Source organism: Gymnogyps californianus, chromosome 1, assembly GCF_018139145.2.
Source record: "Gymnogyps californianus isolate 813 chromosome 1, ASM1813914v2, whole genome shotgun sequence".
Classification (NCBI taxonomy): Eukaryota; Metazoa; Chordata; class Aves; order Accipitriformes; family Cathartidae; genus Gymnogyps; species Gymnogyps californianus.
Genome location: NC_059471.1, coordinates 135,409,234 through 135,437,074, shown reverse-complemented (window position 1 = coordinate 135,437,074; position 27,841 = coordinate 135,409,234). Strand labels below are relative to the sequence as shown.

The 27,841-nt window shown below is 40.4% G+C and overlaps 1 protein-coding gene across 1 annotated transcript; it reads left to right on the top strand.

The window, feature by feature from the left end:
- Positions 1 to 1,452: 1,452 nt before the first annotated feature.
- DYRK4 (dual specificity tyrosine phosphorylation regulated kinase 4) lies at positions 1,453 to 27,841 on the top strand. The gene is made up of 14 exons (XM_050910551.1): positions 1,453 to 1,476; positions 5,353 to 5,436; positions 6,830 to 6,979; positions 11,941 to 12,076; positions 13,262 to 13,425; positions 13,810 to 13,946; positions 14,827 to 14,967; positions 16,985 to 17,123; positions 19,411 to 19,492; positions 21,284 to 21,456; positions 22,620 to 22,680; positions 23,235 to 23,364; positions 27,000 to 27,154; positions 27,606 to 27,841. Exons 1-14 carry the CDS (start codon positions 1,453 to 1,455, stop codon positions 27,839 to 27,841), a joined length of 1,812 nt encoding a protein of 603 aa, XP_050766508.1.

The window sequence follows — 27,841 nt, the reverse complement described above, 5'->3', positions numbered from 1 at the left end:
TCACAGCTAGAATATGTGCCACACACTACATTAGTTAAATCCCTTCTTGTGAACCTTGGTGAAAATTGCTCAGAAATGCTTAATGTACCTGTGGGAGAGAAGAGTTGGAGTGTAACTAGCTGTATGTGCTTGCACATTCTTGTTTGTCTGTATATGTTTGTGTGTGATTTTTTAATACAATGATGTGTTTGTGATGTTTAATTTGTATTCCAGCACATGGCATCTCCATGCATTCCCAGGGTTGAACCTGCCCTTGCTGTCATGACAGTCTGTGTGGTTATTTGGCTAGAGAATGAGAAGTTTCTCTTGTATGTGAGGTATAATACTGTTGACTAGAGAGTTGCCAGGCTTGGAAGAATGGAAAAGTGGGAGTGATGGAAATGGGAGTGATGTGCCTTTTACGATGGTGCACCTCAGCAATTATATGAGGTAAGGGCATTGCGTGGACCACCATGAATGCAAAAGAATAGCTGTTTGTCCTTTGATCATACTGTGAAAAGTGGTGCTCATTCCAGGAGCATCAGTAAAAGTGGCAGCCTTCTAGAATAGCTTCTGTGGGTGAGCATGTATTTCTTCTTTGAAAACCCTGGTTTCTGAGTGAAAGTAGAACTATTCTGGGTTGTCGACAGATTTAAGACCAGCAGGGAACATGCCATTCCTTGGCTGTATGAAGGAGGAGAGCACATTGTATTTTTGGTTTTAGATATTCCCCTAAGATGGTGGGGGGATAGGGACGCCTCCATCAGTGCTATACCACACATGCACAATACCCAAAAGAGGAAGAGGAAAGACTGGATGGCAGCTAAGCTCTGTCTCACTATCCACAGCAAAATGAGAGCCTCATTATCTCACAGGGCAGAGCAGCTCTGCATCGATGCCAACAAGACCCATAGACCAAGGTGCCACAGTTTGGTCCTCAGTAAATGATACCTAATGTCCAATGAGAAATCAACCCTTGAGGTATTAATTTATTTTCATTTTCCAGGCTGGCAGTCTTGGTGAATAGATTTTACTCACTGTATAGCAAGGTCAGTGTGACAAATTTTGAAAAAATACAAGTTCAAGTGTTTTTTGGTTTCACAAGCACATGAGCTCAGTGAGAAAGAACAGACTGAGACGGCAAGGAGAACAGCCAATCCTGTTATATTTGTCTTTCTTATTACTGACTTTCCATGATAAATATGGAAAATTATATTTGGCTAGAAGGAGGCTGAGAAAGGGAACAGATGGCCACCAAAAGAATACTAGAGCAGCTAATAGTCACTGGCATATTTCCGGGATAAAAATTTAAATCTGAAGCCAAGCAGAAGGGTTATCCATTTTTTTCTGATCAGGGTACTGTGTATGAAACTGATCCTGCTATGCTCTGACTAGATGAAGGTGGGCTTCCTGAAATGCATTCGCCGAATGGAATAAACAACCTCTATCCTGCAGTTAACAGCTCTTGCAGTTATGCTGACAGAAATAGTTGACAAGGTGGGGAAAATGTTTATGTTCCTACTGTATTTTGAGGGAGTGAAACTGGATTTGCTATGGCTTTTTAATATATTGCATGATTTAACACCTACATTGCATTCTACAGGCTTTATTCAGTTTTGATAGAGTACAGAGAGAAGTGCCCATTTAAATGAGGAGACAGTGGAGTCTATATGTTATATAGTTGTGTATTTTATAATTTCTAAAATTCTAATACATTTCTGATTTCTATGGTCAACTGGGTACTGAAAAAATAAGCTGACATTTTGGGAATTATGAAAATGTGTCACAATTTCTGATTTTGCAGAATGCTGTATGCTCAGTACCTAAAACTTCTTATGACTGCAGACCAGGTAGTGAATGAGGACATTGTTCTGTTTCTTGAGTGATAATTGGAATTAGCAAAGTAATACATGATTTGAAGGGCTGGAATAGCAGGAGATGATAGTTTGGGATTGAAGTGCAGTATTGGAGCTGTAGGACAGGCTGAGTTCTATAGGAGTAGGACTGCCAGGAGTGAAATGGAGGGGAATAGTAACAGTTGCTGCAGTTTTTCTTTAGAGTGCATCTGCCAGAATTAAACCAGTCACAACAGCTCAGCTGTAGTTCCCATACTAGATGTACAGGATTTTGCTAGAGCAGTAGCTGATGGGTCATCTGGATCAAGACCATCAAATAAGTCACTGTTGTGGACTAACTGATCAATCCACCTGCTCCCCGTTCAGCCACCAGCAGGACTGTTGTAGGCACAGATGAGTTTTTCCATGGATAAAAGATTATGCTATTTACCTGTTTGGGGGAATGTTATGAGGGTTGATCAGTTATTGATTTTAAGGTGTTTTGAATAAATTGCCCAAAGAGCACTGAAGAACTATAAACCCTTAATAAGTAGGTTTTTAGAAAGAGAGACAAAGAGAATCACAAATTTCCATGATTAAAAAAAGGCGTGGCCATGGGCTGATGGACTGATTTTGCTTTTGCAGTGTAAAAGGAGAAATGTCCATCTCAAAATCTTGTTAAACTTTCCCCAGTGAATGGAAATTAAATGGATTCCAAATTCTGGCAGCACATCTTGGAGCTCACTCACCTGCTTCCTTAGCTCTTGCTGAGTTTTAAAGACATTTTGTGAATTGTTCATGCTCTATTAGTAAATACAATATATTTTGAAATTTACATTTAGTAATATAGACATGACTGCATAGCCTTTTAAAAGTATTGCTAAGAAATAAAATGCCATTTTGGAGTGAAGACTCTGCAGTCTGTACAGGTATGTGAAGTCCACTGTTTCTTTGATTTTCAGTGATAGCTGTTTCTCCCTAAAATCCTGGCTTTATATTGACCTGTAGTTAGAAAAGCACAAAGTGGTTAAGAAACTGTCTTTAAATGGAGTGTAATGTTTTCATCAGTTCCAGAAACTGAAAAACAAAGCTAGCTAGGAGTAAAGTATAGATGAAGTGTGGGAAAAAGTATAACATGCACTAAAATTAATAGTCTTATTAAGAGCTGGGTTGATATATCTAGTAGAGTTATGAATGTGGATCCCAGACTCACCTTCATAACAAATGTGATTCTCCCTTGAAATGCAGGATACGTAGTTTGCATGTGAAGTGTTTGTCTGTAAAAATACTCTGGCGCTGGGTTTTCCATAGATCATCTATGCAAAGTCACACTGAAGGATAGTGACCACAAGGATATTTCGTGCACTGGGCAAAGTATATCATGCTTTAGGGCATTCATATGTAGGATGCAGTAATCCAGTGGTTCTCTTCCGGGGAGTTTGTTGTGGTGGCTCTGGGCATGTTTTGGATTTACAGCACATAATCCCTTACCCCTGGCCAGCTGATCTCCAGTTCCAAAGATGGGAATTACTATGTCCTGCAAAGACAGGTCTTAGTACCTTTCCCTTTCCTAATATTCTCCTCTGCTCCACAGATATCCATGACCTTTCCTCTCAAACTGTACCCAATTAGCATAATAAGGCTATACACAGAGTTGTTGTTCTCAGCTTGTTCTGAATCTGAAGTTTACCCTTTAAGCTTGCAGGACTTATTGATTTGTGGGGTTTTTCTCCTGACTTCTCAAATGAAAAGAAAGAAAAAATACCTGCCATGGACACTAACAGCACAGTTGTCCAAAGGGCAGTTTCTAGCTGGTCTGCCCAGCTTTAGTGGTGCCTTCATGGTTGACGGTGAGACAGTTGAACCTGTATGTCAAAGGGTAGCATTTCCTTCATGTGATCAGGTAGGTTTGTGCATAGAGTTTTCTCTCCATATTTAGTTTGAAAGTCTCTAATCTAACCTCATCTCCAAGGATGGAGATCCCACAGCCTCTCTGAGCACCTAGTCCATACTTACAGAGCAGGATGTGTCAGAGCCATTGTACATGTATCTTCAGCTTGATCTGCACCTTTGTAGCAATGCTGATGTACCCTGGATATATCGAGGTCACTGTATGTGCATGGATCAGTTTGTATACAAGGATCCCTCACCCACTACAGCTTCTCTATGTATATGCAGTGTATGGGCACAGATGCAGCAGTCTAATCTGAGTTGTCCCTTCTTTCAGGCTCAGACAGAGGCCCCTTCAGCGTGGCTAGGCTGCATCATGGCAGATGTTTTATGGCATGAGCCAGTGCAAAACACATTAAGCATACTCCTCCAGTATGCAGACATATTTTCATGTAGACTAACTGAAGTCCATGACAAAGGCCTTTAAAAAGTGATCCCCTGGCACTGATACTGGCACTGGATAGGCTAAAAGCCATTGCAAAGAGCAAAGACTTCATCATCAGCAGGTGCTCTGCCCATTTAAGACTGTGTGACAGGTGCAGGCCATGGAAGCCCTGGCTGCAAAACAGATAAAGAAGAATACCATGCTGCTTTATTTAAGTATTATTTAATCTACAGCTCACATCCATAAGATAATTTTGGCTGCATATTTGTTATTTTAAAACTCTAAATTAAAGTTCCCTGCTCCAAGTTCCTCTGCTTCTAGAGAAAATACTGCTGTTCTACAACTTCAGAACTTCTATAGTGGAACTGATGTGTCTACTTGGATAAAGATGATTTTTTTGACTATGAGTGGAATGACATTGTGTCTCAGAGCCCAGGGATGAAGGACTACTTTTGACCAAACCCAGTGGGGTTCACTCCAGCCTATAGAGCAGAGCTCCAAGCTGCTTTAGCCACAGAGTTTTCAGTATCTAAATTATCATAAAAATTTCTGCAATTCACTGCAATTTATTATTGGACAGAAATGTACAGTGCTACTTATGGTGTTTACCTTTAAAAAAAAACTGCTGAAAACACCAGCAAAATCTTAAAAATTATGAGCTGCTTAGCACTTTCCCCATGTTTCTTTTTTTGTATTTGTTGCTAATATTATCTGTCCATTTGAACCAATGGATTTTTTTTCTATGTCTCAGTAAATTTAAACATTGATTTGTGCTTTTATAAAATCTGTACCACAAGTTGAAGCAGTTTAATGCTGCTCTTAACAATGGATGGGCTCACAATATCTACCTTGTGAGGCAGTTTAAAGCTGTCTTTCCAAGCAGACTCACTATCGGCTTTCGAGTACATATTTAGGGATGGCAAAGGCCCCCCCTTCCCCTCCGCTGACCACATGGGCATATCGAGCATGCTGAGAGGCATAATAGGCAAAGCGAGCTGTCTCTGCACCTGCCCACAAAGCAGCTGTTCAACTGGGAGAGGAATTGCTAGACCGTAGCGTGTTTTCAGCAGCTTTTGTGGTCCTCTCTCATACACTGGGTTGGCACAGACATTGCCACAAAGGAAAGAAACACAAAAACCATACAGAGATTTCAGGATTTTTTTCCAGAAAAATTTTTATTAAAGCATCATTTCATGTTTGCAGTCTTCCCGTGTGGATGCATTTTCTCAGTCTCAACTGACTGTTCAAGAGAGAGATCATCTGGGATCTAACAGAGTCTTCCATCAGGTACGTGCCTCTTCAGCTGACTTTAAAAATACCTGAATGCTTGTTTTCTAAGAGACCCCTTATAATAAATGAACCTGAGCAGAGGGAAGTCCTTTATTCCCTGCCCTCCTCCATTTTCCCTGTAGCTGTATGACTGTCCCAAGTGCCTGCGAGTATTTTGTTTTTGCTAGCTGTTCAGCAGCATTTGAGGCATTTCTTCTGCCTAGCCACTTTTGTTTCTTGAAGCTTTCATGAAAAGTCCACTGGAATCTCAGTTCTAAGGTTTTAAAGACTTTTCCATAGTATTGGAAAACTTATTCATTCAAGTTGATTGCATTGAGAGCTTTGTTTGTTTGCTTTTTGAGAAAATATCAAACCTCTCCTTTGTTATCAAAAGCTTGAAAAATATGTTTCTATTCTTCCCCGATGACAAAAATTTCACTGGCTTATATGGGTTGTAGCCTTAACTCTCTGGACCTTGTTCTGCATTTGAAAGTGCATAGTTGATCTATTTCAGATCTATTTCAGATAATTTTTTAATTATTTGCCAAAGAAATAGCCTACCTCGAAAATTTTCTTTGCTGCTAAGAGTGTAATTTCTCTCACTTTAGATATCCAAGAATATTAGAGGTCCGAACATTCATAAAACCGTATCCTTAAATGACTGACTTTAAAGAATGAGTGGTGTAGAAATGTTTTGCAAATAACAAACAGGAGAAGTCTAAAGGAAGGACTAATAATCCTGGAGTTTTCAAATGAATATAAGCATATATTTTGAATAATGAAAAAATATGAATATATTTTTCAGTAAAGTTTGCACAGAGCTTGCCTTTTCCTCACTAACGAGGAGTGCAACAAAGGGTCCTAGTCAAAGTGAACTCCATGGGAAATGAGGGGGAAGGAAATATTGAGAAACCAGTGCAGGGAAGACCCTCCCACTGTCTCCACCCCTGGAGTCTGGCAGCAGTCCAGTCCCAATTTCTCTTTTGCTGCTGGGAATAGCTAATGATGTTGCCTGCCATTTACAATTCATGCCTGCTTATTACCCTACATGTGCTTTATTTTCCCCACTCAAAGGACCCCTGCTGCCTGGAACGGCTGTTCGGTTCCCAAGCCCAACCACCTTTTCCGGCTGAAGCGGTCACTGCTCTGATGCTGGATGGAGGTGTTTTTGTGGGGAAACTTTCGTGCCCTAAAATGTGCCAGGCTGCCCGATTGCCTGGACAAACTCCTCCTTCCCATTAGTACAACTGGGAGCTGCCGGAGAGTATCTGCTCTTTTCCCCTTCACCATTAGGTGTCGGAAGTGAACCATATACGTTTTACAAGGTTTTAAATCCCTCTGTTTTTCGAAGGTGTTACACAGAATTGCTTGCTAGGTCGTTATGTAATATTTACTTATGCTTTCTATTTAGAAAGTCAGTCGTGGTGTTCTTTCCCTCCCACATCTGGAAGGTCAAGCAAAGCATGGTTTGGTTGCAGACACTGCAAACCCTCCCCCCCTTGAAAGCAGCCTGCCTCAGGTAACAAATAAGAGCTTGCAGAATGTCCTCCCCTCTCTTCAGGTGAGTTATAAAGCTCTTAGACATCTTGTGTTTGCCTGGTTAATCAGCTTCTCTCTAAGTACTGCTAAGAGAGTGTCAGTGGCAAAGTGTGACAAGTGTGTTTGTGTGTGGGAAGAGAGAAATAATTTAGTGTCAGCATTTGCATCAGTGTCTGTTTTCAGCCATAGCTAAAGAGAAAAAGGAACAACTGCAAACAGTCAAATAGACAGATTACTTACCAGCATGGTTGTGTATATCTCCAGATATTTTAATGGACACCCACCATCACAGGAAGTTTTTGAAGTCATCTTCACTTTTGGCGTTCCTTCTTTCTCATTTTTTCACAAATCCTGTGTACATCCCCTGTCTGTACTCTTCTTCCTTTGCTGCTTCTCTCCCCAACAAATCAGGGACCTGCACTACTCACCACCACTACTCTGATCACTTCCTTTTTCACCTTTCTTCTTCTTCATTGGAGTCTCTTTATTGAGAGATTTGACAGGTTCTATAGGGCTCTGATATGAAGTCTTTTCAGATCCCTTGCACTGGAAGTCGCCACATAAAGCATTTTGTTTGGCAAGTCAAGAGTCTTCTCAAATACTTTGACTTTGAAATTGGCAGCTTGCTACTACTACAAATTATTTAATTTGGTTGGGGGGGTGTGTGTCATTGGGCGAAGCTACAAGATGCATAATAGCATGAATGATGAGGTGGAATGGGTTAGTCTCCAAAAGAGTTTAAATTTTCTTTATAGCTTAATTCTGTGGCCTTCATAAGTCAAACCTGCACTCAACTCCTACAAAAGCCAATGATTAAGCTTTGCATCTGAAAATGAACCATTCCTCCATTTTATTTTCTGTGAAAAGATTGGAGCCAAGTGTTTTCCAGAGGTTTTTGTTTAACTCTTTAAATGGAATTTATAGACTTATATAAGAAGCTGTGTAAACACCAATAAGAAAGCCTTTTACTTGGCTTAGAAATACCAGGGGACAATAAACATTTAAATCTAGAAAGCATGATTATGTGTTGTCTGTTTTGGAGACCTTCTTTGTTTACCCTTCCTTAGAAATAACACAGCATTGCTGAATTGAGGGAGTGTGTATTGGAATGGCCAGAGTGGAGTTCTCAAGCTGGGGCTCAGCAGGATAGCAGTAGGACTGACCTGTGTCAGCACAGACCTGTACTTGAGCTGTTCAAGTGGTGCCCCTCACACCTGGTTGCCCTGCTTTTGTAGCAGTTAATATTGCAAAAAAAGTAGCAAGGTTAGAGGCAAGTATGGGAAGATGATTTCATTTTAAAACAAACCCGTTTTCACTCACGCTAACACATTCTTAACCCAAAACTCACAAGCACCAAGATGCATGTATCCAAGCGATACCAGCCAGGACTTCTTGCAAGGACGTGGTGGACTAGGATTGCCCGCTGGTTAGTCCATATCACATCGCCTGGGTTCTTCTTGTCTTGGCAACCATGTGCTGGTTATTGAATATGGCTTTTGTACCCTTCTGACACTGAGAGAGACTGATCTTTTGTGTCTCCATCCTGTCCCACTTCTGTGAGTCATGAAGACTTTCTCAAGGGATGAGAAATTATAAATAAATTAAGGAATAATTTAGGTTGGAAGGGACCTCTGGAAGACATCTAGCCCAACCTCCCACTACAAGCGGAGCAAACTTGGAGCAGGTTGCTCAGAGCCTTGTCCAGCTGGGTCCTGAATATCTCAAAGGTTGGAGAGTCCACAGCTTCTCAGGGCAACCTGTTACAATAGTGAATCACTCTCATGCTAAAAAATGTTTCTCCTAATATCTAATCAGCATTTCCTGTGAGGCAACTTGTATCCATTAGCCACATACCCATCTTGTCCTAGAACCACGCACCTCTGAGAAGAGTCTGGCTTTGCTTTCTCTATACCATCCTGTCAAGTAACTAGACAGCAGTAAGATCACTCCTGAAGCTTCCTCTTCTGCAGGCTGAACAAATGTATTTCGTGCAGCCTCTCCTTGTATATCATGTGCTCCAGGCTCCTGACCATCCCCTGACCTCTCAGCTGAATTTGCTCCAGTTGGTCAATGCCTTTCTTGTACTGGAAACCTGCTGGCTATCCTCTTGCTGATACAACCTGGGATGTGTTTGGCCTTCTTTGCTACAAGGGCACGCTGCTACCTCATGTTCAGGTTGTTGTCAGGCCCCTCCCTGCAAAGCGGCATCCTTTCAGTTGTCCCCCAGCCTGTCCTGTTGCATGGGTATATATTGTTCCAGGTACAGGACTTCTTAGCATTTGCCTTCGTTCAACTTCAGAAGATACCTGTAGCCCATTTTTCCAGCCTGCTGAACTCCCTTTGGACAGCAACCCTGCTATGGTCTGCAGATTTGAGAGGGTGAACTCATCCATTGTCCAGGTCATTAATAAAGACACTAAACTGTACTGGCCTTAGTATTGATCCCTGAGGGGTGTCACTAGTAACCAGTTGCCACTGATCACAGTCCTTGGAACCTGACCATCCAGCCGATTTTCCACTCACATTCTGATCCATTTATCTAGTTCATATCTCACTGTTTGGGCTTCAAGCATACAGTGGGAGACAGTGTCACAGGCCCTGCTGAAGTCAAAGTATACAATGTCCACTGCTTTTCTCTCATTGGCCAAGCCAATCACTTCATCAGAGAAGGCAATCAAGTTGTTCAGACACCATTTGCTCACAACTTATGTTGACAAATCCATACTGGCTGTTCCAAATCAACTTCTTGTCTTTCATTTGGTTGGAAATGGTTTCCAAGAGGAATTGTTCCATAGCCCTCCCAGGGACTGAGGTAAGGCTGACCAGCCTGTAGTTCCCTGAAGCCTTCTTCTTGCCCTTTTTGAAGGCAGGTGTGATGTTTGCCTTTTCCAAATGGTCAGGAACTGCTCCTGATTGCCATCGACTTTCAAAGATGATAGAGACCTGCCTTGCAATGACATTGGCCAGCTTCTTCCACACCCTCAGGTGCATCCCATCTGGTCCTGCAGACTTAGGTATGTCCAGCTACTTAAGTGGTCCCCAACTATCTTCCTCTACTGCAGGTAATGCTTCTTTACACAAACGCTGCTTCTAGACTCAGGGACTTTGGAGGCCTGAGGGCAAAACTTACCAATGAAAAGCATTGAGTACCTTGGTCTTTTCCAAATCCTTGGTCACTAGGTCCCAAATTCCACTGGGCAGTGGGTTCACATTTCCCTTAGTCTTCCTTTTTTGCTGGTGATGTACTTACAGAAACTGTTCTTATTGACTTTCATATCCCTTGCTAGCTGCAATTCCAGCTGAGCTTTGGCTTTCCCAAACATGCCTGCACTACACTCCAGGTAGTGTCTCTTGCATGTAGCCCAGATAATGCATCCCTACTTCTACCTTTTTTGTGCTCCTTACTGTGTTTGCGCCTGGTCAGAAGTCCCCTTTTCATCCATGCTGGCCTTCAGCAATGTTTGCTCAACTTTCTGCATGTTAGAATGGACTATTCTTGTGCTTTAAGGAGACTGACTTTGAAGATCAATGAGCTCTCCTGATTGCCTTTGCCCTCCAGGGCAATCTTCCATGGGTTTATAATGGGAAGATCCCTGAACAAGCCAAAAGGTGCTTTCCTGCAGACCAGGGTTTGTAACTCTGGTTGTCTCACTCACTTCTCTGAGGATTTTAAACTCCATAATCAAATGGTCACTGCAGCCAAAGCTGCCCTTTCCTTGACCTTCACATCCTCAACCAGTTGTTCCTTGCGTGTGAATAACAGGTCCAGCAGTGCATCTCAGATCACCTGCATTAAGAACACAGTCCAGAAATCTCCCAGAATGCTTTTGTCACTTCAGCAGATACTGACGTGACTGAATTACCCCATGAGTATCAGGGCCTTTAGGTTATGAAGATTCTTCCCTGCTGTACCTAATTAAACCCCTCTTCACTAGGTTAGCAAAGCTCTTTGCAGACACTCTTGCCCTGCTTCATCAGATAGATCCTGCTTCTGCTCAGCAATTCTTGTTCCTCATCCTATGTTCGTAGAAGCCATAGCCCTCTCTGTAGCTTCAGCCAGGTATTGATCTACTGGATGCATCATCTCCAGCTGAGTCTTTTACCCTCAGTGAAAGGATTGAGGAGAACACGGCCTGGGCCCCCACACCCTATGTCCTTATCCCAGAGTACACTGTCTTCTGTCTCCTTATCTGGTGCTCTTTTATCTCCAACCCTCCATCATCTCTTCATGGCTTGATTCTGTAGTCTGTCCTTTTTTTTCCCATTCTGAGAGCCCTGAGAATCTGCATGTGCTGGGATCTTGATCACCTGCTGATATAGGTGACATCTGTGTATCCTTTCTTCTGCAATTTCTTCCTTCTAGTGCTTCCGCACCCACGCAGGCCCATTCATTCCCCATTCATACCAATCTTGATGTTTCTGTTATAGATGTGTATGTGTGCAGACCCAAGCTGGTGTCCCTGCAGTTCTGTGGGCTGCACAAGCAATCTCAAGGATTCTAGCACAACTCTCCAGTGGATGTGCCCACATAGAAACCTGAGATGGATAATGCCTACTATGCTATCTTTCCTGCCCTCTGTACTAGCTCATGCAAGTTACTGCAACTTAATCAAACCATGGCAGTTTGTAGCATTTATAGAAAGTGAGAGCCCATGTATTGAATGAACCTGGAAGATGAACTTCCTTCTCTTATTTAGAGATTTATCTTTCCACGGTCCAATAGCCTCCAGTGCTATTGGCAGAATTTGCTCTCTGGGTAAGTAAGGCATTCTAGTCCTCAAGCATGCTTGTTCTGTCTCAGCACAAAATTGACATAGACATCGCTCAACAAATCCAAAATAAATATCTTGCAGCTTTGTCTTTGGGAATGTAGCATTTTTTAATATATTTTTGTATATATTTATATAATCGCAGATCAGCTGAATGTTCATGAAAATACTTGAAAACAAAATTCCCCCCCCGCCTTTTTTTTTCACTTGGCAGGAAAATGGAACTCGAGGCAATTTTTCCCAATTTAACCTTCCAGACAGTCTTCCTGAAACTGATACCAGAGCCCAGACAAAACCATCAGAACTGGAAAGCACCAGCATCAGTGTCAAACTGCCTATGACAGCTTCAGGTAGAATATAACAGAACATGCTAAAAAGACTGGAATGAAAAGCAGCCTGCACAGATAAGGAGTGTATGCAGTCGGGATACTCAGTGACCAGAGGTCCCATGCTAAATGGTCACTGAAATATTTAACAAACAATTTGGAGGACAGGAATATGGATGGGCTCAGTGATTTCTAAAAATCCTACTTGGGGATGTATGCAATAGGAGAATGAATAGACTAACACAAATACGTAAATAAGAGAAGTATGCATTATACAAAAGAATGTATATTTGTCTAAGACTTATGACAGGTCATGTAGGTGACAGCAATATTCTATTACAGTGATAAAACACTTTTCCCACTTGCTTGTAGCTGTGTCACATTTTATCTATGTGGGCTAAGTTGCATTTTGGGAGTTCTCAGATCTAGAAACTTTCTGGCAGAGTTAATTTATTTTTAGAAGGAGTCTAGGAAAAAAAAGTAGTGGCCTTTTGCTTTGAAATGATTTAGCATCCCTGCATTAGTGGATGAAGATCTGCCACTGTTTAACAAAACACCCACATGCATGCCTAGAGAACATGTTGATTTGTAATGCTACTGTCTGATTATTTATCTAGATGTAAATGATATAAGTGGAGGTGTTAAGGTAGCTGAAATATTCCTATGCAGGAAGAATCAGAACTAGGAGAACAGCAGATTTGGGCCCCATTTAATTCCTAACCTCATACATCTGAACTTGACATTTTCTATCAGAAAAACAAGTACTTGAAAGCTTTGGTTAACTAAAGCTTACTGCCATTTTATAAATATGACAATCAAACCAATAAAAACATACAATTTTTTAATGTAAGCTATGAAGCTTGCTGAAGCAGATGGGATTTTCAAAAACATCTAGGTACATAACTTTTCTCAGAATCAAATCATTTTTACCTAAGCTCTCTTAAAAGTCTTGCTGACAGATGATGAATGCTTTGTTGAACATAATACTGTAAGTCAGAAAACAAAAAAAGAAACATAAATTTGTGCAAAATGTCAACATTGTAGAATCATAGAACTGTTGGTTGGAAGGGACCTCTAACTGTCAGCTACTCAGCCTCCTGCTCAAAGTGGCATGCGCTACTGTAAAATGTTCCATTGTAAAAGCAATTTACCATCAGGTTTCTGACATTTTATTGATTTTTGGTTTTATATTCTTGTTTTCTGATTTAGAAGCCTTGAAAAATTTTAGAAACCAGTTAACAGTCTATGAGCAAAAAGAAATTTTCAATTATACAGAGCTATGGTTTCTTGGGCTGGAAGCTAAAAAGATTGAAGGTTTGCCTGAAACCCAGAATAATAATTGTTACGATGATGAGCATGGTTCCTACTTAAAGGTAAGTGGAAAAATTATGGTATTCATTTTCAGCTCAATAAGTTTGAGTGACTGTCTGCCAACTCTTAAGTGATCTATGGGAGATAAATGTTGTTTCTAGAAGACAAATATTCACATAGTGAAAACATCAGTACCAATCACTTTAAATCTCAGAAGAGAATCCTAAAGAGAGACCCACTTTGCATCTCATTTAGGATTGATGCAAGGTAGGTGGATTAATGAAGCATGCACTTGATATTTTCTCTGTCACCCTTGTTTAATTTAGACTTCACTTGCTACCAGTCCAGCATCTTTCATAGATGGTAAACTCACACACACATGAACTACTTTAAAGCCCGATCTTTGTCGTACTATTTGAATCTGAACTATTTGTTTTCTTTTGAAGGTTTTACATGACCATATTGCATACCGATATGAAGTGTTGGAGGTCATTGGGAAAGGGTCATTTGGGCAGGTGGCTAAATGCTTGGATCATAAAACCAATGAATTAGTGGCATTGAAAATAATAAGGAATAAGAAAAGGTGAGACATCTGTTGACTTTAAACCAGTACAATCAGCTTTTTGTTATATAGGCAGTGACAATCTGGGATAATGTGAACAAAGCAAAATCAACCCTCCTGTACATCAGGCTTTCATTAAACACAGTGAGAACAGAGTGAGGAAAGGTGATGTCAGGGACTCAGAATTGGCCTGGACCCAGTGGAGACATAGTCTATGAAAGCAGGCACAGTTTTTCCAGACTTACAAGGAGGTGTCTGTATCTGTGACACAGTTAATATACAACCCAGGTAACCAGCCCTGCATGACTGAGAGCTGAGAGCCTACATTCCCCCCCAAAACTCCAAAACCACAGGAATATGCTGGGAGGCTCCAGTCATTCATTTTAACATGAAAAATTCTATGCTATGGTCCTAAGCAACCTCTTCTTGTTATGTGACTGGTTACAAATTTTCAGTTGAGTTTAGCTTGAACCGGAGTCAATGAAGCAGACGAGAATGATGCTGTTGACTCCAGCAACAGAGTTTTAGCTGTTCAGCTTTCCCCCTCAGTGAACACTAAATGTAAAGATGCTCTTCAAAACTGACTGTCTTACTGTGGTAGGTGTGAAATATGGCCCTGTTCGAGTAAACAGAAGCATTCCTATGGACTTTGAAAGCACTAGGATTTTACTCTGGATGCTCATTTGAAACTTTTTCATTAATACATTTTTTCAGACTTATTTGACTTCAAGTCAAAATAACTACTCTTAAGTGTTATGTAAGGCCAGTATATTTAGACTAGGAAATAACCATAATGAATCAAAGTTACAGTAGTTAACGGGGTGAACGGTAAATTTTTAATCATTGTCCCACATGTTGAGTTTACAGTAAGAATGTTATTATTCCTGTCATGATATTTCAGATTTCACAGCCAGGCTTTGGTAGAAGTGAAGATCCTTGATGCTCTCCTGAAGAAGGACAAAGATGATACTCACAATATCATCCACATGAAGGAATACTTCTACTTTCGCAATCACTTCTGTATTTCCTTTGAACTGCTGGGGTAAACTATATTTTCCTTTACACAAATCTTAAGGGGCATTGTAGATCTTGTGCCTTACAAGCTTTAATTTTTATGTCTTCTTCAGAAGAATTTGCAGCTCTTAATGTTAGAAGAAAGGAATACTGTCTAAATACAGACTGCATAACTGAGTCTTTGATCACCAAAGGTGAACTGAAAAAGGCCCCATTTCAGACTTCACACAGACAATGACATGATCCATCCCTTATTTTCTGTGCTGTGTATTGAAGTATTCTTCCCTGGAAGACCTATGGGGAAAAGAGTAAAACAATGAATTCAAGACTGGTAAACTTCAGGGTATATAAATATGAGTAATATTAAATAATTTAAAAATACAGCTTCTTCTTGCTGTCTATGAACCTGTGCTGCAGGACACATCTTAGGAGGAATTTTGGAGAAATTTTAGAGAAGTCAGATCATTTTGTTCATCAGCCTCCTTGTAATCAGGGCATCAAACTGGAATTACGGAGATTACGCACAGTTCCCCATCTCTTAAAGTAAAACCCCCATTGCTGCACGTGTTATAGCCCTTGCTGAAGATTCATCATCGTATGGAAGGCTTGATCTCAGAGAGACCTAAATTCATCGTGTTGCTGCATGTGAGTCTATCGCTTACAGACACACAGGGATAAGAGTTGACTCCTTCTCTCCAGAGAAGACATAGACCAGTCTTTTCAGAAAGCTGCTATGGAAACTTGTAGGAAAACGTTCATGGGATAGCCACTATGTTCAGCTCTTTACAGAAGAGTTGAAGACTGGTTGTCATATAAAAATAATTGTCTGTTCACATTTTTATTGCTTCTAAAATATAGTGAAAACCCCTTAATTTGTGAACTTTCTTCTCCATCAAGTCCTGGTAACTTCATTTACTTCTGAAGGAATGGGCCTTGCCTGACACCAGTGGACGCACAAGTGGGGAAGGCAGAAAGCTACAGTTGTTTATGTCCTTGCAGACGCATGTGGTCCTGCTGAGGACACCTCTTGAGATCATATTGCTGAGGACACCCTTGTGCATCCCTTCAATAGCCACCATCCCTGTGGCCATTTCCTCCTCTGAAGAATGACCACACATTAAGCACTCAGTACTTGTCAGGGTGCAGGCCAGGCTGGGGACTCCCCAGGGCTCTGGCACGGGGAGCTATGGGGGCTCCCTCGAGTCCATCAGGGCAGGGCCTGGCAGCCAGGAGCAGGGCAGCCGGGGGGCACTGGGGCAGCCCCAGCCCTGGGTACAGGAATGGGCCAAGGCTGGGCCGGGATGTGGGCCCGTGGGTGGGCCCGGCTTGGTGGGGCCCATAGCAGGGCTGTGGGGAGCTGGAGACCAGCCCGGCTGTGGTGTCACTGCAGCAGGGGCTGATGGCCCCAGGGGGCTGATGTGGGGCGTGGGCAGGTGGGGGGAACGCCAGGCTACTGGGCAGGGCCATCAGGGCTGGTGGTGCCCTTGGGGTCTCAAGGGCAGCGTTCGCGTGTTGCCAGCCACGCTTGGCAGAAGTTAGCAACATCATTTAATGCCCTACTGGAAAGAGCTAAGATATGATGGTGACAGGAGGATATAAAAACCTAACAAGACCTGAATTTATGGGGGTATTTATCTAGAAAGATTTACTGCTGATTAAAGACTCTTTAGACGAAAAGGATTTACACAATGTGCCAAAGCAAAGACAAATGAGAGTGAAAGGAGACTAAAGAAAATTTATTTCTCTCAGTTCCTGAATGGTAGTTGTTCTTGGTGAAAATCAGCACAGCTGCATAACATAGCACTGAGTTTAGCAAGCAAGCAAGCAAGTCCACTGACATTATGTCTTCTTTACATCTGGAGGCTCAGGGAGATGTTTGTGCATAAACTAAGTAATTTTCTTCTGCATGAGTCCTCCCTCATGTAGGAAGACAGGCTAAACACTCTCTTAACGCACTGTAAACTAATCATGCCTTTAAAAATAACTTCCCTAATCTCTTTTCTGCTTTCTATCTTCTTCTTCTTCCACCCCTACAACCCCTGCAGAATAAATTTGTATGAGTTGATCAAAAAGAACAATTTCCAAGGTTTCAGTTTGTCTTTAATTCGACACTTCACTCAGTGTGTGCTGAGATGTTTACAAGTGCTCTACCAGGAAAGAATCATTCACTGTGATCTGAAGCCTGTAAGTACGGTCATTTCATAACCTGTTATTCTGTACAGAATACATTAGCTTCATCCTAGTTTTTATTGATTGAGAGGAACTCTCAGAAGAATCCTTAAAACCCAGTAGGGTATTTGTACAGAAGGTATAGCTTATTTCAGACTGTATTAGTAGTAGAGTTGCGTGATTCTTTCCATTGATTCAGTTCATTCACTGCAGTATTATACGAGATTATCTGGTTGCCAAAATGTATGCAAATATGAATCAAATTCAGGTGATGACTTTTTGCTTAGAGAAAGAAAAAAGTACTTTTGAAATTAAGTATTTCAATATGAGGGACGTTATAATGCAAGGAGATATTCACAAGGCAGCCTGTTTCAGGTTATCCTGTTAAGTCTGTTTAATTTCATATACATAACTATAAAATTAAGTAGCCTACTAAATGATAAAGCAGTTCTATAGTACAGTATTTAGGGTGCTCACTTGTTTCTGGAGGAACATCTGTGATCCATTCCTGCTGCTGTATCTGCTAAGCATTCATGCTAGGTGAAACATTTCCATTCTCCTTAAGCCCTAATCTTAAATTTTTGCAATTTTCTGAGATTTCTGAAGTATTTTAATTCTGTTTTCATTTTAGGTGAATGTTTCTCTTGATTTCTTTTTCAAAACTGCAAATGAACCAATAAATAAATAAATAAATCAATCAATCAATCAGCTCTCAAGTAAAAATGCTAAAGATTAAATTCTGCTCTCACTTTGCTTAATATGTCTTGACTCAGAAGTCTGAAGAGTCACATACTGTCTGTACCCATTGTCTTGCCAACATCTTTGCCAGGCCAATTTGCAGTGAGAAGTGAGGCTTGCAAGATAACCAAAATATCTTAATCAGACACAATTAGCCCAACGGGAAATCTGTTTCCAGGCAGCCACTGACAAGGAATGAGGTTGGCAAGATCAATGAGTGTAGTCTGTATTTAAATAGAGTAACATATTAGTGAACATTTAGTGAGTTAACTAGAAGAGAATTTTGTTCTCATTCTACAATTGTACAGTTTCATTAATTTAATTTATGTTGCCTGAAACTCACATCTGTTATTCCAGCTGCCTCCTATGATATTTCTCAACATAAGGTAGAGTATGGAGTTTCTCTGGACTTACTTACTTAATGCTAGGTAATCACTGCCCCCAGAACCTGGTTTTGCAGTTAATCAGCTCCCTTGCATTGGCCTACCATGAGCATGAAGGGCTAGCTAGCTGCAGAGAGGGGATGCTTCTTCCCATAACAGAACCAAGAGCACATGGGTAGTGGAAGTCAGTCCTTGCCTTGACTTTCATCAGTAGCAGCTTCTCCCTCCTGTCACGCACAGGATTTCCTTATGAGTCCACTAATTACCCAAGAAACTACTATGTCATTATTTGGCATCAACCTGGGAACTGCTCAGTCCTTCAAAGCTTTGATGTATAATCACTTTAAAACTGGTTGATAAAGGTAGCCATCTCTTTGCTGAGAAGTGGAGAAGACTGTATGATCAGAAAGGAAATCAAAGGAAATCCTTGACTGAGATAGATTTTTAATGAGGATAAAACTCAACTCTGCAGAAGAGAGCTAATAGGCTATGTTTACTCATCAGTGCAAATATTCCTGAGCTAGCTGTTTAAGAATCACTTCTCAAGCTGGAATTGTAGGCACACAGTGCTGTACCCATATGCACGCAGCTAATAATCCATAGGACCCTACCATTTCTGTTCATCACTACCTTGGGATCTCTGCATCACACTCCTGTGAGGTGGAGAGAGGTATGCTTACAGAGTCTGGAGAAAGTTGAAAGCAGTGGAGAGAAATACGACTCATTCATGGGGCAGGGGCTTTCTGTGGTTACAAAAGGATGGTTCTGGTTAATTTAGCACAGCATGCAACCAGATGCAGTTTGCCTTTTACTAGATTAACAATAATGAGTTTTGGGGAACTCTGCTCACATGGCAAGCATTCTCACTGGCTGGTGCCTTGATAACACCACACACTGCACAGTGCAATGGCACGGATTGTATGTGAGGGACTAGTGTCCCTGTGTAGCTAACCTTCAAACTGGGTACCTTTACAAATGTCCCCTCTGCTTTGGTTAATTGCACATTATTGGATGCGTACTCATGTTAGCAAATGCATTCTCAAGGAAGTTGTAGTTTGGAGCTTTTATTATGCAGATAATTGTAAACCCAATGTGTTATGCATTGCTTATTTTCCAAAGTGTTCACTAACCTAATGTGGTGTTAAACCTCTTTTTTCCCTGTGATTTTTTTTTCTCTTTAGGAGAACATATTATTATACCACAAAGGCCAAGGTTCAGTTAAAGTTATTGATTTTGGATCAAGCTGCTATGAACACCAAAGAGGTTTGCAGAAAAGTCAAGTTGATGTAATTTTCTTAATAAGCTTTCTTAATTTTAAATAATGTGGAAAAACTATTTCTTTGATTGAGCTAATATAGTGACCTGTGCCCCTAATTAGAATCTGATGAACTGTTCGGCCACTGGTTGTGGAACAAATACTGGTAGGAGACAAGTAAGCTATTACCATGCTTTTTCTCTGTCCCAAGCCTGATCAGCTCCTCTACTCCTGTTGAAACCAGAATTGCATTTGCAAGAGTGGTTAGCTGAAAAAGACCTATGAGGATAATCCAAATACTTCATTTAACAAGGAGTTTGTCAGGCCCAGAGAGCCTTTCTCAGTGGGATGGTTAAATTATAATTGGTACTTTTTGGATTAATACAACGGGGGAAATGGGAACGATGCTTTTATTTTAGAAAGTCTAAGTCCAGTTTTACTTTTTTTTTTATCAAAGATTTAAGTAGAACGTGCAGGAGATAACAAGAACAAAATTTGTAAAGGAGAAATGAATGTATAAAAATTCACCTAATAATAAATCTTAACATTAATAGACATATTGTAAAGCAAGAATGATATCATCATCAGGAATGCAAATATAATATGTTAAAAAAACCAAACACAACAACAAAAAACAAAACCCAAGAAAGAAATCTGCACTGCATTTTATTAACTTAGAAAAACAAAACTAGTCTTAAATGGCTCATCTTTTTCCTATGCAAGATTGATACATAAGCTGAGCCAAACCTGTTCATCTATATTTTGCGATTCAGACCATAACATTTATGTCCCAGTTTTGTAGGAGTGCGTAATCTTTTTAGGTTTGCCCATGTTTGAGTAGAATGTAATCTGAGATGCAGCCTGAAATATTTGCGGAGAGTAACGAAACACAAAACAAGTGAAAAGAAAGATGAAGCATGACTGAGGAGACTCTGTCAGCTGAAACAAGAATTGGTACAACCCTCAAAGTGGTACAGGATTAGAGAGTAGAAAACAAGAAGTCAGCTATTTATTTGTGACAAGAATGACAAAAAGCAGACAACAATTACGCAGTTGGTCAAATGCACAAGGGCACAGATTGCCACCACAGTACTCTCTAACTGCACAGATTTGGTGAAATCACATATTGTGCAGCACTTACTTTTCAGGGTGCTTTCCTTCCAGAAAGCTGTTGAGTATGTGGGGATGCAAAGAAGTGCAGAAATATAAACAAAGTGACCATCAGAGAGATAGGAATAAGAAAATAACAGAGCTTGCATGCTGTAATCGTGTTCAGTTCTCTGAATGACAAGAGGTAAAAGAATTAGTCTACTCACTATGATGAGTCCCAATCTTGGAATGAGATCTTTTGACATCTGCTGTGGGGCTATAATGCATTAATAGGGAAATCAGAAGGCAGTAGGAGATGTTCCCTAGGTGTCAGAGAAACCAGTATTTCCTACAGAGCAAGCCTGTGATAATGAAGAACTTTTGATTGATGCAAGGGGAAGACCTCCAAATAGGAAAATGAACATGGAGTAAGCTGAATCACAAGCATTAGTAGAATAATTTCTTTCAGTGAAACTTGTTGAAGAACAATTTCCAAATAGACTAGTGGAAAGCATATCACCCATCGATTTTAGGATGGGATTAGAAAAGGTTTTCAGAGCCTATGTGAGCACTCCCTTAATGTCAGCTAATGGATAGAGTAGATACATGATGCCTGAACATGTATTTCACTTTTCTGTGAAATCTGGAATCCACATTTCTGTCCCAATTATGATATTTTGCTTCTTGTCTTATTTTCTGTTTTGATATAGTGTACACCTATGTTCAGAGCCGGTTTTACCGCTCGCCTGAAGTGATCCTTGGTCATCCTTACGCTATGGCTGTTGATATGTGGAGCTTAGGCTGTATCATAGCTGAGCTTTACACAGGCTACCCACTGTTTCCAGGGGAAAATGAAGTTGACCAACTTGCCTGCATCATGGAGGTAACTTTTGGGATTGTCTTTTGAATTGCATACTCATTTGATAAACTACACTGCCAGCAACAGAAAGAAATCTCAAGAGATAATGAAATATAACTGGCCATGGGCTGGCCTTTTAGAGGGAGGTTTATTGCAGCCAAAGGGCTCTTTGAGAGGATGGGTTCTAATGCAAAACTATGATTTCCGTTTCATGTGCCAAACACTGCTTTGTTCACTCACTGTCTTGCTTCTGAAGGAAACATATTTTAATCTGGTCAGAATTTGTACAGAAAAGTTAGAACAGAAGCAGCATATCTAAGGGGAAGGAAAAACAATCCAAATTATAACAGGCTCCTGTTCTCTTAGAAATCAAATATGTGTTGGTCCAATTGGATCTCTTTAGTCCAAACTCCTGCTGAGAGAGATATTTTTACTAACATTTGAGTAGTCAGCTGTGGCTTTGTCTAGCAAATCTTGAAAACTTCAAAGGTTTGAGTAGAAACCTGCTGGGTGACCTGCTCAAGTGCTGCTCTACTCTCCTGGTGAAAAAGTTTTTCCTAATAGTCACCCTGCACTTCTCAAGCCACAATTTGTGGATGTTGCCCCTTCTTACACTGTCTGCCCCTACCAAGGAGTTTGGCTCTATCATCTTTGTAAATGTTTTTCAAAGAGTTTTAGGAATGTACTGTGACATCTCCTACCTCAGATCACCTACCCAGTGCAAATGTTAGAATAGGTGCAAAACTGACCCATGAAAGCAAGTTACTTAGTTACTCCCTATCAATCACTAAACTGCAACCTGACGTTGAACTCAGCCCCAAGTTCTGATCCTTCTAGTGCCATGTTAGTTTGTGCAAGATTTTTCAAAGACAGCATCTCTCCATGCGGCCTCCTACAACAGCTGTCATTAACAGAGATGCTTGTTCTTAGAGCCTTCTATGATAGTGAAGATCCCAGTGTCATTCTTTATAAGATCACATTTTCTGTGTGCAGACAGCTCTAAGGAATCCCTTAATTCCTTCCACAGCAAATGGCACAATAGGAAATGGTTTGTAGACATTTCACAGTAAATTGTGACATTCAACTTTTTTTCAAATGGAGGGTGAAATACCGCTTCGCTCCTGATGGTTGTTATGTATGTTTATGAAATGAGGAGTAAGTCCATGAATTCATTTTCTATGTTGAAGGTATTGGGTCTTCCACCAGCTGATTTTATCCAGGCTGCATCAAGGAAGCGAACATTCTTTGGTAACTGCTTCTGATTGTTTGTCCTTGCTGGATTCCTCCCTGCTAGTTAATCACTAGTTAATAGCACTGGTAGGGTCAGAGAACCTTAGCTGCTTCTTAGCTGACAAAACTTCTTTCAGGAAGAGGTATTGCGGAGAAGCAAAAGGGTAACATGAGGCCTACAAATGAACCTGGTGCTGTGCTTTTCATGTCTTATGGGCCTCTCATTGCCAAGGTGATAGGGAAGGGATTGGGAAATCCATTCCTCTGTTACTCCTTAAAAATATTGTTGCTAAAAGGAACACAGTGGGCTTTGGGAGCTAATTTACATTAAGTTCATTCCTCTGTGTGTAATTTGGTTTTGGAAATTACACAAAACAAATGAAAAAACACAGTGTAGGATGCAGTCTCTAGGATGTAACCAATATTGTTTGCCACAATGCTGGCAGACTATCAATCCAACAGGGCAAAACCAGAGTTAGTGGGATGGATATGGGTACTGTTTTTGCAACTCTCTTAAATATTTGGTGAGGATTTTTAACGTAATTTTTTGAGCATGTCTTTATTTTTTTAAGATTCCAAAGGTTTTCCTAAATCCATAACTAACAGCAAAGGAAAAAAGAGATGCCCAGACTCTAAGGATCTAAGCACAGTGCTGAAAACCCATGATGCTGGTTTCTTGGACTTTCTGAAAGGATGCCTAATGTGAGTTCATAGTTTTGACTTACATGCAGCAGGCTAGTTTTGACTTTGCTTTCATTCTCTCATGCCTTTAAAATCTTTCTATCTGTTGGGCTTTTTTGGTGGGGTGTTTTGGGTTTTGGGGTTTTTTTGTTTGTTTGTTTTTTCTACATGGTAGCATTTGGATAACTATTATTATTATTCACAGCTTATTGTAGGGAGAAATCATTGCACAGAAAGACTATACGGGATTAGTCCAAGGTACAAAAGAAAGCTGACATCATCATATCTAAAAGCAAATCTTCTTCTTCTGATGCTGGAGTCTAAACTCTAAAAGCAATGGTTTTTACCCACTGAGACCTTTGTATTAAATCCTTTCTGTTTTATCAGATAACATAGATAATGGTAATGCACTGTCCCAAGGCAGTGCATATCTGGAGATCAAAGTCTGGTTTTATACTTAGATCTAACTCCCGCTTTGGTGGGAAGAAAGTCTTCCAATTTCCTCCAGCAGGAGTTTTATTTGGAGCTGACTTAGCTGGCTTGAATGTCTTGACTATATTTTCTGTGCTAGGCCTTGGAAATGGCAATCAGGTGATACACTGTGGTGTATGTATGAAAACAGTTCTGCTTCTTTGAATATCTGCTCACAAAGATCTTTCTCTCTAGGTGCATGTTCCCTTGATGAGGAGAGATTAGACTCTTTTTAGTTCCAATACACTATACGTCTCCCCCTTAGCAGAGCATAAAAAGGCAAAGTACATTCAGCCATGTCTCCACCCCAGAATCAATGTTATTGTTTGCTTGCTTCTTCTTGACTGTGGTAGTTAGCATGGAGAATTACTTAGCACAGTTACCAGAGTGTTACCTTGTAGTTTGCATGCTGATTTAAGCCTTTTTTCTCCTTATCATAGTTATACTTATTTTTCATTGACAGCAGTCTACAGCACATTTCAAGAATTATTTGATAGACTGTATTTTTCCATTCTCTTGCTTGGAATAGATTTTTATAAATCACTGGAGCTCAGAATGCAAGAAGAATCTAATATGTCTCAGATCCTGTCATTTCTAGGATAAACTGTTGACTTTACTCCAGTCAAGGATTTTGCTACTGAATACTTAGTGTGACAAGTGGTCCACAGCTGTTTTCTTAAAGGAAATTGATGATTTGCACATTTTTGTAAACTGCTAAATGCAAATAACATGTAATTGTTAACAGTCTTCATGCAAGGTAGAAATCCCACAGATTCTCTATGCCAGAAAGTTTTTACCTAGTATCACAGAATAATTTAGGTTGGAAGGGACCTCTGGAAGTCATCTAGCCCACCCTCCCACTCAAAGCAGAGCAAACGTGGAGCAGGTTGCTCAGGACCTTGTCCGGTCGGGTTCTGAGTATCTCCAAAGAGGGAGATCCACAGCCTCTTGGGGCAACCCATTCCAATAGTGAACCACACTCACGGTGAGAGTGTCAGTGGCAAAGTGTCTATGTGTTTGTGTGGGGGAAGAGAGACGTGATTTAGTGTCACCAGCGTATCATCTGTTATCACAAAGTAAATGGGACTTTTTAATAAATGAAGTACTGTGGGAGAAGCAAATTATTTCATGGCTCAAACATGATCATGTGTCTTTTCCAAGGCGGTCAGGTTACTAAGCATTTTACAGGGTGGGACCCTGCTGATGTGAGGTGTCATTTTACTAATAGGTCTTTTTGCTTGGGAGATGGTTACTAATGAGGTTTTACTCATCTGTCAAACTAAAAGACGGAGCATGCAGGAACGAACTTTTGTCTGGTTGCCTTAAATACTGACCTCTTGCATAGGTGCAGTAAGGCTTTCGGGCTGAGCTTGGATCCTAATTTGTACTGTATAATGGCAGCAGAAGCTGGTCTCATACCTTTTCCAGTGTTATCTGTATCTTATGCAAGGCTAATATTTTGTGTCTTCTTTAATGCTGACTGTAAGTTTCTTTCTAGCAGTTCAGTAGTACTTTTCTAAATAAATACCTGCTAACTTGTGGTTACATGAAAAAAAAATAAATCACCCCTCTCTGCTTCACAAAAAGGTTGCTTTTAATGTTCTCTGTTTGCTAAATCTGTATGAATCATTGATCCATTTTGGTTTGCTGGCTGAATCAGAACATTTAGAAAATAATTTCAGTGAAGCAACAAAAATTGTAAACAAGTCATTTCAGGTCACACATGAAAAAATGTTATATGTTGAGATTGTTTAAATTTTCAAAGGAATGAAGTAAGGTTTGAAATGAAAACTCTTTTTGAGACAAAAAGAATTGAAATATTTTGTCTTTTTTAGTTGCCAATCTGTGTCTGTCCAAAGCAGCCTGATGCATTTGCCATGACTTCACAAATAGTTTTGTTCAACTTGTGTACACCTGTTTTGCAGATGAAAACATCAGACCAAAAAAAAATTCACTTAGCTCTTGTGATGACAAGAATCTGTTTGTTTTCCTACATTATTTCTGTACAGTTCTGGACAACACTGAGATTAGACAGATCAGAATGAAATAGTCTGCAACTGATATAGAGATTAGTAACAGAAATATTAGGATTGATATGAATGCAGTACGAATGGAAATGTATGTGTGGTTGAGCACTGGAGGAAACAGCAGAACAGGGGTTGAAAGAATGGTATGTATTGGTAACAAAGGACACTGCTCCCACCTGTAAAACTGGGGAGCGCGTTGTCTGTGTCACAGCCAGGAAGCCTGCACTCTGGTGAAACCACAGCACAAGTGACCAGCAGTGAAAAATCTCAAAGCTCACAGCAACTGCATGGCAACAAGGTTGCAGAATATCACATATGCCGTTCATCTTCCTATTAGCCCGAAAGGAAAACAAACATATATTCCAAAATAAAAGGAAAAACAGACCATGAGTAGCTACCTTGCCTAACACTTATGGAGACTGAAGTCAGCAAGGTTCTGATCTGAAGGACCATGCCCAAATAGCAGGTGACTCCTAAAGGATATAAAAGATCTGTATAAAGCCTAGTACATCATCACCAATCAAGAACTCCAGAGATGCGATGAGGACTCGGTAGCTGATAACCCTTGTCCTCTGTGTGACATGCAAGTGGTCTTGGCCGGAACGCTTGGTACTTGTAAGTATGTGGGTGTGAGAACTGAGTGAGTGAAACCTGTGAGAGGATAAAGTCAACGTAGAGATTTTGCAAAAAAAATCACCTTTCATTTCCATAATAAGATCTCTCATGAGTTTTTTTACACTAAGTCTCTACAGTAGTTTCAGGTGCAGTAGTTTCATGTTTCCCTAATTTAAAGGGAAGACATATCTTTTAATGAATTACCCTATGTCTCATTTATGTTCCCTTTCTTGGAGCTTGCATTGACAGAATGTGAAAACCTTGAAACAAATATTCAGTAGGGTCCCTACCCTAATAACACCATGAACTGCATATTAAAAACGGTTTGATGCTGCAGAGGGTTTGATCAGCAAAGCACACAAAAATTTTGAAGGATGGAGAAGACCACATAAGATTTTTCCTTGTTTTCAGTTAAAATTCTTTTGTTTCAAAAAAATGTCCTCATGACCTGACTTTCAGAAGATAATACTGAATCTTTTGACTTTTAAACTAATTTTCAGTACAGAAATAGTTGAATAACTATTTGTCTACCATGGATTTAAGGTGGGAACCTGCCCTGCGCATGACTCCCGATGAAGCAATGAAGCATGCATGGATCCAGGAACAAAAAATATACAGAGCAAAACAGAAAACACAGACTTCAAGGAAGCTGAGTGATGGCTCTTTCTCTACACCAGAAAAAAAAAAAGAGAATTTTCGTAAGCATGTGCTACCTGGAGAACTAAGTGCATTTATATCAGTGTTTGGTATTTCTTTATATTTAATATCATCTGTCTGAAGTAAGGTGAGGTGATAGTACACAGTGTGCAGATAATGGATGGTCACTGGAATGTGGTGGATAGAGCCACTATTTCTCACCTCTCTAGAAACGCATTACTTATGTTTTATAGCAGCTGCCAGCAAGAGGACTGGCAGTGCTAAAGATTCACACAGAAAGATCTTTTCCCTACTGACAGCAAAATAGTTATGGTATCTAACACCACACCATAGTGCACTTCACTTTCAGAGCAAAAGAATGCACCAATGGTGGTTATAAGATCCCAGAGAAATTTTTCAACTGATTTTTTGTGAATTTGTGGTGACCATGTGTTTATCTGCTGCTAAGAGTCTGCAGTCTTACCCTATCATTTTATTTATTTATTATTACAGAAAATATCTGGAAAGATACGGCTGACAAAGTGAAAAGTGAACTGGCTGAAAGACTGACTCCCACTGTGCCCTCCACAGGCACAACAGAAAATGATGTGCAGAACACAAGGAAACATGTTATTCCAGAGAAATATGTGGAAACCCAAATGGAAAAGCCTATAAAAAATGATCAAGCAGAACACAGTGGTGAAACAGCTCTTCCAAAAAATTCCCTTTTTTTCCCACCAATTAAGTAA

Excerpts from the sequence above, each read along its gene's own strand:
- DYRK4 (XM_050910551.1), top strand. The coding sequence starts at position 1,453 with ATGCTGACAGAAATAGTTGACAAG. Across the intron at positions 6,980-11,940 it reads ATGTCCTCCCCTCTCTTCAG|GAAAATGGAACTCGAGGCAA; the intron begins GTGAGTTATAAA and ends TTCACTTGGCAG. Across the intron at positions 27,155-27,605 it reads AAAAAAAAAAGAGAATTTTC|AAAATATCTGGAAAGATACG; the intron begins GTAAGCATGTGC and ends TTATTATTACAG.